Source organism: Hipposideros armiger, unplaced genomic scaffold, assembly GCF_001890085.2.
Source record: "Hipposideros armiger isolate ML-2016 unplaced genomic scaffold, ASM189008v1 scaffold_26, whole genome shotgun sequence".
NCBI classification, from domain to species: domain Eukaryota; kingdom Metazoa; phylum Chordata; class Mammalia; order Chiroptera; family Hipposideridae; genus Hipposideros; species Hipposideros armiger.
In genome coordinates this window covers 5,883,688-5,894,446 of record NW_017731376.1, presented here as the reverse complement: position 1 = coordinate 5,894,446, position 10,759 = coordinate 5,883,688, and the positions used below count along the sequence as shown (strand labels likewise).

Sequence of the window (10,759 nt, the reverse complement as noted above, 5' to 3'; positions counted from 1 at the left end):
GAGAGAGAGAGAGAGAGAGAGAGAGAGAGAGAGAGAGAGAGAGAGAGAGAGAGAGAGAGGCGCGCGCACGCCTAAGAGAAAAGAATAATTTTATGCTGCTTCTGTGACACTGTCCCTTTTTGTGAAGAGAGGGGAGTTGTGAAAAGCTGCCCCAATACCTACATTCTTCAAGAAAGGCATCAGGTGGTAATGGTAATAACAGACGTTCTCCTTGGAACGGTCTTTGTCTTGACCAAGTGGCTTACCAAGTCTGGAGGCACATTGAGGACTACAGCTTGTGCCAGCCCAGCATTCTTGACTGAGGCCTTGCTGAGTAGGGTGCCAGGGCCACCAACATCCATAAGACACTGCTGCTCTCAAAGAGTTGGGGCTGTGTTGTCCATTTCTGGGTGCTTGTCTGTAGCTTTCCCATTACAAGTCACATGGATTTACTGTCTTTCAGCCAGACTCTGTGAGTCTGTGAGACTCACACCTTTTTTTTCTTTTTTTTTTTAATTAACAATTTTCAGAGCCCAAGGATACGTGTTCAATGCAATGCTTAATTTTCTTTCTTTTTTTAAAGATTTTATTCGGGAATTGGGAGGAGAGGAACAGCATTGGGGAATTGGGGAAGGGGAACAGACAGGTAGACAAATTGCTATTTTGTTCTTCAGTCTAGTTGTGGAAGATGTCGCTTCACTGGCCCATGTTGGTATGATCATTGTGCTCTTCCCGGGTGAGGCAATCGGTCACCAGTCATTGGTCGGTCGCTCACAGCGGCTCCCAGTAGCTCACAGCAGCTACCAGCCGCTCACGCTGGCTGCCAGCCACTCACGTAGCTCACAGCAGCCCACTGCTGCCCTGCTGCAGCCTACGCCATCACTGGCGACTCACAGCAGCCCAGCTCCAGGTGGAGCTGTTGTTCATCATCTTAGCTATAGAGGGCGAGCGTCACTGGCCCTCAATGTGGGATCCGAACTGCAGCCCTGCTGCTCAGAGCTGGTGCTCCCAAGCCAGCTCTTAACCAGCTAAGCCACTCAACCGGCCTATTAATTTTCAAACATAAATCTTTTTTTCCCCCCAAAGTATCACAATTGACCTGTTCTCAAGCTTTGTTCTGAAGTCCTGTTTATTTTCTTGTTAAATGCTCAAGAGTATTGTCCAGCAGCCTGAGACCAAACAGTTAACCTGTTTTGTCCAGTAGCATACCTAAGACGATTGCACAGACATGTCAGATGGTGCCATGTAATAACGGACATATATTTTTCATAACAATCCACTGCAAGTTGTCGAGTGCCCATGAGCTAGCTAGATGCTGTGGAAAGCCAGACCCATGCGCAGGATGAGATGTCTGAAAGAGCTTCAGTGTCATTGAGACCTGACGTTCATGCAGAACAGTAAATGGCCGTGCATAGCAGCTGACTGCTAAGCTGTGCCGTACATCCCAGAATGCCGTGGGGCTTCTGAATGAGTGATCCTTGCTAGGGGTGGCCCTGACCGTGGGTAGGACTGTGAGGATGGGAGAGGGCTGCTTGGAGATACACACCAAGCATGACCACCCCTGCCTAGTAAGCTGACAACTTAGAATTTCAGTCCTTCTTTTCCTTCTATTTTGAGTGTTCCAGAAGCACAGTCAGAGCTAGACTTTGAGTCGTGAGTTGTCTGTCTGGCACAAGTATTATCTTGTTCAAAACACTGTTTACCCTGTTTTGAAAATGAGGGGGAAAAAAATATATATATATACACCATTTTTCCCACCCAAAATAAATGGGGACATGTAGAGGCCTAGACAGGATTAACAAGACAGAGCAGTATCTTAATGACCCAGTCCTCTGAGCAGCACAGAATGTAGCTGTGAGCTGAGGCAGGGGCCAGGAAGGCCTTGGGGACAGCAACGTAAAAGTCGTCGGGGCTGCTGTGGTTTTCTCCAGAAACCCCTCAGCTTCAATGGCGCCAATTCACCCGTTGCCTGGGAAACCTTCCTGAGTCCATTAGAGAAAAGCACCTGGAAGTTCTACCCCCCTGACGTTAATTTTGTGCTAGGTTCTGAGGCTGAGAGCAGGTGCACGTGAGGACACTGCCTCGCTCCGTGGTGGTGGTGACCGGTCTGAGAGACCGTGCACGTGAGCCCCTTAGCAGAACGCTCAGCTATTCTGAGCACTCCACCCGTGTTCCAGGGGAAATGCCCATGTCCCCTGACATAGTGATATCTCGTTACTATAAGGAAAATAAAAAGAATTTCAGATTAGAGCACATTACTACTCAGGCCTTTACATGGAATCCATTTTGACTGTCGGTCTGAAATCAATTTGTACTTGTAAATATATGTAGTAGTGAGAATAGGCTGACTGTGCTGTAGTAATAACGCTCAGATCTCAGTGGCTTAGCACAATAGAGGCCTTTTCACCCCCAAAGCCCCACCTCTTCTCCATGCAGCTTCCTTTGGCGATATCAGAGCTGCAGCCGCTGTGTGGGTAGCCTGGAGCTCGGGCTCCTGCATGCTGAAGTCACCATCTCAGCAGGTAGCTTCCAAAGTAGCCACTGCAGGGGAGGAAAATGCTAGAGGGTCTCAGGGTGGCCGGGCCTGCCTGCAAGAGAACCTGGGAAACGTAGTCTTCCTGTGTGGCCGGAAGCACTGATAGTAAACAATAGATTCCTCTCTGCTAAAATATGACTCCACATCGTCTCCCAAATATGACAGCAGCGTGTGCAGTAGGTCCCCTGGGCCGTTGCATTCTCATGTTTTTCTTTATTCTCCAGGTGGCGAACGGTAGGATCCAGAGCCTGGAAGCCACCGTGGAGAAGCTCCTGACCAGCGAGAGCAAGCTGAAGCAGGCTGCCCTGGCCTTGGAGCTGGAGCGCTCGGCGCTGCTGCACACGGTGGAGGAGCTTCGGAGGCAGGCTGCAGAGCTGGGCGGTCCGCGGCCTGACCGCACGCAGCCCCCGCCCACGGGCGACTGACACACGGGGACAGCACCCCGCCAGGCATGGCTCTGGAGGAGACCTTGCAACACCATCCGGACACTGTCCAGGCCTTAACTGAGAGAGAAAGAAGGTGCTGGATGGGGAGAATGAAGTGCGAAGCGTGCGTCTCAGGGAGGAAACAGGCTTGCCAGCAGGCAGATTCTTCTGAACTAGTAAAACTTGCAATTCAGGGGGGCGAACGCCCCATTGTTTTTGTTGTTGTTTAGGCTCCACTTGGTCCCTTCTCCGGTTCTAATTACTATAATCAGTAGATTTAGATGGCATGGACATGAATAAATGCACCTTTGTGTTTCCTTTTTTGGTATCACTTTGTCTGTAAGGAGCATTCATAATACTGTGGAATTTCAAAAGCTGGAAGTGCTCGAGATAATTACTCTGGCAAAGATGTGGGTCCATCGTTTTTCCAAGGAGGGTTGGAGTGACTGCACCCTCGGCGTTACCTGCAGGGCGTGTGCCCTTCGCCTTCCATCTTTGCTATGGAAGACCAAGGTAACCATTGGGAAAGATCAAAAGTGATTTATTTAAATTTAACATCTTGAGTTTGGTCTCTGTCCTTGATATGTAATGAAGTTTCTTTTTCTAAAAACATAGTATTTTCATACATTTTTTTTGCGTAGCCCTTAAGTATTGATCAAAGTCATTGTAGATAAATGTTTTATGGGAAGATCACCATTTTTTAGACTACCAGGTATTGCTAGCATGCGCCCTGCAGCGGTGGCATTCGAGATATTTATTTATTTGTGGTGTTTTCTATCCATGTTCTAGAGTCCTGTATGCATTTTTGCCTGTTGTATGACGGACTGCAGCTGTGTGTCCCTTGGAGCCTCTACCTGTTGGGAATCTGATTCCTTGCAGGAGTAGCAGGCCACATCAGGATTTTTAGGGTGCCAGAGATTCTGGGACTTTCAAAAAAGATCAGCCTAAAATTGCAATCAAATGTATGGCAGCTGAGAGCAGGGTTTTCGAGGTAGGATGTGTGTATTGACCATAACTCACAACACAGTGACGCCCCCTCCCCACTCGCCCCACTCAGGATGATGAAGACCCTGTGCCTTCAACAAGCAAAAAGCCGCTCACGGTTGCCCTGGTTTCATTTGGTTGCTATGTTGGGCCTCTCCCATGTGCTTTCAGAATGGGGGGTTTTCTTACAAAGGGTGGATTAGAGAGGAACTGTGTAGGCACACGTCACTTCCTTCAAAGAAGAATCATTGCTGGTCCTTGCAACCACTTGTTCTATCCCAAAGGAGTTTCTTTTGACTTTCTCAGTGGTGGGCATCTCTTTGAGTCTGAGGTGAAAATAATTTTCAGATCTGATATCATTATAAATCTTCCCAGACATTTCAAAGGGGGACAAACATGTTGCCCCCAGTGCCTAAACACTTGGTTGACATTTGGGACACTCCTGATCCCCATGTCAGAGGATAGTAGTTCTCTTCATAAGCCAAGATTACAAGCCCAGTAGCCTTTAACCCAAGTTGTCCCTCCCATCAGATATAACTTAGAGAAGTTAACAGTTGAGGGCTTTTCCCCCAATATTTTACTGTTTGAATATTTAATAATGTTGAAATTTGGACAACTTATGACCATTCCTCAAAAACACTGACTCTGCATTAAATAAGAAACAAGAAAGCAATAAAACAATTCATGTGCACAGTTTTATGGTGGTTTTTTGTTTGTTTGTTTGTTTGTTTTATTATCTTTGAATTTTTGCTTTTCAGCCCAGGAGTGAAGGAATGCCTCACGAACACCTATAGGTCAGTGTGTGACTATTACCTAAGCATCGGTGAACTCATTTGAAGTGTTGACATCCTGTGTTTTTAGAATTGCTACCCAAGTGCTTGTTATGTTGTAACATCTCTACTTGGGGTGTGAGCAGTTGCACTAATGAGACCAGTTCCATCAGTTGTGTGTGCCATCGAGTGCTGCTATGTGTAACATTGCACTGGGCAGAGGGGACTGTTGATGTGAGCCTGTGTCTGAGACAGTCTGAGCCAGTGACGTATCCAGGGAAAGAAAAACACACAGAACCAACTCGCATCACTGTGTGAGGGACCCGTAGAGGCAAACTTTTAAACGAAGTAAATTTCATATTATATTTTTTCCAAATGCACTTGTGCATGTGCACTTGAAGGTTGGTTTTCTTGTGATACCATTTGTGCCCTCTTAGACTTAGGGCATTGAGCCCGCAGGAAGCACAGTGTTACTTAGAAAACATGTAGAAAAATGTCTTCTTTGCCGAACACTCAGCTTGGGGCCCTCTTAGGTCTTACATGGAGATAGAACAACAATGTCTGGGGATTTGTGTGTTTGGTTTGGTGAGTCCAGAGAAGAGGTGCTCTGATTGCTGTGGGATATAGGATTCGTTACAGGAATTAGACCCAGCACAACCGTGTGGGAAGCTGAGAAGTGAATTTGCAGAAGGTGTGCAAATGGAGGTATGCGAACCAGCTAGTCCATCTGAGAAGCAAAACTGCTGAAGTACGCATGGGTAGGGCGGTCTGCAGCGAGCTCTGTAAGAAGCTGTTACTGCCATGTAGTGGCCACCTCTGCATTTACAGCCAGGTGCCTAGTGGTGGACCTGGGGCCAACCTCGGTCAACACTCAAGGTCAACACTTGAGAAGAAGAGATGGAGGTGGAGTGGACAAGGACAAGGATAGGCATGTGTGTGTCTGCTGGTCGCCATATTTGACTGATGACCTCCAGAGAAAAAATAACCTTTCACTTTTGCCCTCGAAATCTCACAGAAGTGCATCTTTGAATCAATTTCCACATACAACCACCCAGGGAAGGGAGCTTTGACTTAACTCAGATGACACTACAGAGCCACCACAGTTAATTTTAAAACCTACCTAATTTGAATGATAGCATGCACATGTGAGTCATTTTACAGAGACCATAAATAGATGTGACTAGTGATCCATGGAGCTCACATTCACAGATTGATTTTGACTTTGAGAATCACTGACGGTGCAACATTGGAGACTAAGAACGGCAACAGACCATTGCTGGCATCCAGGACTTAACCCCCCACCCTTCATCTGCTGCCCTCAGCCAAGTGTTACCAAAGTTCTACAAATTAAAACCCAGAGACGTTCTGTGTGGTAAAATAATCTACAGGCCACATTGTGTTAAATCAAAACTGCATTAAGGGTTTGGAATGGCTCAGAGTAATCTTGAACTGTGAAAGCTGGAGGGAGCCTTCTACTTCATACTAGAAAAACGCATCCCACCTCATTGTATAGAGGGAAAAGCTAAATAAGGTGAAGAGAGGTTCAAAATCACGTAACGGTTGGCTGCACGATCAGAGTAGATTCCCAGTGTCCTGACTGCTTAATAGTCAATACCATCCAGCTTTAATTGCTGTGAGTTTTGAGAATCATTTCTGATCATGTCAAGATTCAAAGCAAGGAAAGACCTGTCTCATTCTCACAAGGGGGATCTGTATAGTAAGGAGCCCAAATCAGGTTTTCTCCTGAAATGTGATGTCTCCACAGGCATTAATTTATTGTAAGGTAAACCCCGGGGGCTCTCCAGCCCAGCCCTATGTGCAGACTCATAGACAGAGGAGCCGTACTACAATACAACAGGGTCTGGGTTGATGGGGTACAATGTTTGTTCTTGATAGCCATTTCTTTTTTCCTTTAGACCTTTGAAAACTCTGGCATTGTAATAGTTTTAGGGAAAAAAAGAACCCAGAATTGCTTTTGGTTTTATAAAAGGGAAAGCTTCCAATATGTCAAGTTTTTTGCTGCCATTTTTAGAAATGATTAGGAAAAGGTAAGAGTTATGATATGGAGCAGCCACTGTCTTATCTGGACAGATGGAAACTGATTTTTAAAAAACGAACATTTTAGTATCTACGCTTCATAGATACCTGCCTTCATATCTCTAAACTGAGTAATCAGCAATTCTGGTTGTAAACCCTTATTAGCAAAGTGTTTGAATTGACACCATTGTGTGCATGTTTATTTTAAATTTCATACATGACTAAATTTTATTATAAAATAGAAGTTTTAAAATGAGGTAAAATATTTAAGGTTATTAATAAAAACTGATATCCCATGTTTTTAAGAAAAATGAACATTTAATTTTAAATATTGTTTTGAGATAGAGTAATTTGCATGTCAGTTTCCAAGTTCAGCCTAGGCTGATGGTTTTAATGCACTGTCATAGCTGGAAAAGGTGGCTTTGGAAATCTAGTAACTCTAAATGGAGGAAGGGCACCTACAGGTCACATGAAGTCATGATGCTCATTAATTCACTTTGATTCACCAACTATGCAAAGGTTTCTGTTGAAATCTGTCTAGAAAAGTTCCACCTTCTTTGATGGCAGACTATTGCAAAGTAATCAAAACATGTTAAGAGTTTTAGATTTATAAACCAAGGACTTTAAAGCACTCCAACTCTTCATTTGGAAAGTTTTGAACAAGTTATAAAAGCGTTTCCAAGATTGAGTAACACGCTCACATGGTTTTGTTGGCCAAAAGGTGACCTAAACAGTGGAAACACTTCCAAACATCCTTTTCTGAAAATCCCTTTCCATAGCACTTTCTCAGCAGTCTTGTCTTGGGCCCCCTCATCTGGAGCCCTCTCTTCTCAGTAGCCAGCATAGTGTAGGGAGTTCTGGTCTGGGGGCCTTTCGCCATGTGGCTGCAAGCTCACCTGCGTGTGTGCCTGCTGCGAACATGGCGTCTTGCCACCAGCCCCTTCCCTGCAACCCCTCAGGAGCCTGGAGGTCCTGGGCCCGGCAAAGTGCTGGGCTGAGCAGAGCAGAGAGGACCTGAACACTGTATGTGTTAAAAATAGTAGCTGTGACTCACTGCACTTCATTACCGCAGCGCCCTTTCCTCGGAGCCACTGAGACAGCCTGGACAGTCTAACAGGGTGAGGGGGAAACGGCGCTGTCACATTCTTTCTCCCAGTCAGATTCGTCTGCTTTTCCTCACTCTCTGGCTCCATCTGCCTGCCCTTGTTTTTCCCTTATTCTATATTTGGATCTATGTTGACCAATTCTGGGTGTCTCCTTCCTGTTCTTCAGGACATTGCTTCTTTCTACACCTCTGTGTTTCTCATTTCTTCCAACCATTGGAAAAGCTGATGCTTTGATGACTGTTATACTTTGGCTTTGGTCCTCAGCACCCTGCAGGGTAACATCCTGAGCTGCCATCTTGGGGAATCTATGCAGATGTAACACATTAGGAATGTAGAGGCAAGTTTGCTTGGGGGCCATGAAATGATATCAAATTTCTGCCCAAGTCCACACTTCCTGTACTTTCTACCAAGGATGGCGTGATCCATCTTCTATTGAAGTACATGGTAATTAACTTTACGTCTAAATGTCATAAGCTCAAATCATCTAAATGGCTTGGTTATTAGAAAGGATGAAATGTGCTTTTTGACTCAGGCTTCCTCTCTCTTCCCTCACATGCTTCTGGGATCGCTCTTAATATCACTGTAGCCCGTACTGTCTTCCCATTGTGTAGAAATGGACCTACCCGCCTGCCTCTCCGCCTCAACTCTGCAGGCATTGACGTATCACCTGCTTACCTGTTTTCATCCTTTTCAGAAAATGGTTGTGGTGCCTCCTAATATGAACCCAAGCCCTGATGTAGGCCCTGGGACTACAGGATAAGCACCTGCCATCATGGAGCAGGGGACATAGGTAATTGAAATAAGTCAACAAACATCACGGGTGGGGGCCGCCTGCCTAGAGTAGACAGAGAAGGCTTAGCTGAGGAGCTGGTATTCAAGATGAGATCCAAAGGATAAGAAAAGGGATCAGCCGAGGAGTTGGGTGAGAGTATCCTCGGCAGCTCAGTGTTAGAAGATGGAAGAGTACTTTCTAATGGATGCATAATTCTATCCTAACCTTAAATCTTGGCCAAGAAATATATTTTTTCAAAAACCTCAACCCACTTACTATGCCTTTTTCAGATGACAAGAAAATAGCAATGTTTTTCAAGATAAAATTCATTGCTATATAAGTACAAATGATAAATTATTGGCCTCATCCACTGATTGTGATGTGAACATGGTGATGGGCACCTGACAGGGAGTGACCTTGTTACTTCAGTTTATTCTAGCCTCACAGGCGGACCTGACAGAGAGCCTGTGGCCACAGCCACATAAACTTCATCCTGTGATAACGGGGAAACTAGACGTTGGGAAGACATTCTTTAAAGTTCGGTGAGATTTCATGGCATGGGAGTCCAAAAATGAAGGTGAGTCAAGAGGCATCATGAAACTCTCCAAAAGTAAATCCTATCTATTCAAATTACATTCCAGGGCACTGAGAAACTTCAAGCAAAGAATAGCTCAATTGCTGTTAGTATTCTTTTGGAATGAGTGGACATTGGAGGAAGGTCCTAGAAATGGGATTGCAGAAATCTTTGAAAAATTATAAAGCTAGACAAAATTTCCAGTTTTTTTGCTTTTTCTTAAGGGAGGAAGTGATGGTGTAAATTATGGCTCACTGAGCACTGTGAAACTCAGTACTTATTGACATCAATCATAAAGATGTTCTTTGCAGACATTCTTTTAATCCTCAGAGCCTTCTTTAAGGAGTCACAGGGCTTCTCAGACGCTTCTCCTGAGCAACATTTGTGTTAAATCTAATGTGCACTGTGCAACTGAACATGTGATCTTATTTTGACTTGATATTTCCAGAACATTCAAAGCGAAATTGGTGACTCTTCAGTTAGCAAATACACAAGCATTTTGTTCTGACCCATGACTCATTTTGACCCCGCTCCAGTATTACTTAATTCCAATTATTTCATGCTTTCGCATATCTTTACCATCCTTGTAAGTCACCATAAAATATTTGAAGAACAAGAGGGAGCCTGGAAAATATAAATAGAAGCAACATCTAGTGGTTAAAACACAAGCCCTGACGTGAGCTGGAATCCAATCCCGAGTCCTAGTGTGTAAAAGAGAAATAACAGCTACTTCATTGGGTTGTTGTGGGAATATTTATGAAGAATGCTGTGGCTGAGACAAAGTCAAAAAACAATAAATGTTAGCTATCATTGCATTATGATTATATAAAGCAAATAAATCTAATTCTGTGAGCTTGAACTCAACCCCAGGCAAAATTCCTCAACAGATTGTAAACACAGTTAAAAGGTGATTTTTAAAATTAGTACAATTCCCTAAGACAATGTCATGTCAGGCCAATATAATTTTATATTTTTGAAAGTATAATTACCAAATATAAGATGGAAAGCTGTAGGAAAACATACCTCGATGTCAGCAAAACTTTTGACAACAATAGCTTAAATAAGTTAAAGCTTATTAAAGTTTAAATAAGTTAAAGTTACATGGACAGAAAGAGAGTTTAATTGGGTTGATTTAACAGTTTAAACCAGTAAGACCACTAGATAGTGTAAGAACTCCATTGACTTGTAAGATATTTAGCTGGCACCTGAGAATTGCTTGGTGGTGTGGAAAAAAAACACATTGGAGTTGGTGTCAGAATTATATTGTTGTTGGAAAAGTCATGATGCATGTTTGCAACAGATAGCACAAATTCATTTTTGAAAGTAATAGGGTCATTCACATATATATTATTGCTATGTCATTTGACAACTGACAGTTCTCGCTTCATTTTGAAAAAAAATTGAGCGATTTGGTTGAGTTTTGGAGATTTTACAACAAGTTGAAGATGGAAGACCAAACTGCGCATTTTTGCCATATTTGACTGTTTTACTTCCATAAAGGGAAGAACGCACGTCAAGCTTGTGAAAAGTTGCATAAAGTTTACGGTGACAATGCTCTACAAGAACATCAGTGCCA

The 10,759-nt window shown here is 43.9% G+C and overlaps 1 protein-coding gene across 7 annotated transcripts in view; it reads left to right on the top strand.

Moving 5' to 3' along the window:
* The window catches only part of TBC1D1 (TBC1 domain family member 1), a 108,252-nt gene extending 103,632 nt beyond the window's left edge, over positions 1 to 4,620 (top strand). For all 7 annotated transcript variants that reach the window (XM_019636046.1, XM_019636045.1, XM_019636042.1 and 4 more), the window contains one exon: positions 2,740 to 4,620. In XM_019636046.1, coding sequence (XP_019491591.1) covers positions 2,740 to 2,940 — 201 coding nt within the window. In that variant the 3' untranslated portion in view covers positions 2,941 to 4,620. The remainder of the gene's footprint in view (positions 1 to 2,739) is intronic.
* The last annotated feature ends 6,139 nt before the right edge of the window (positions 4,621 to 10,759 follow it).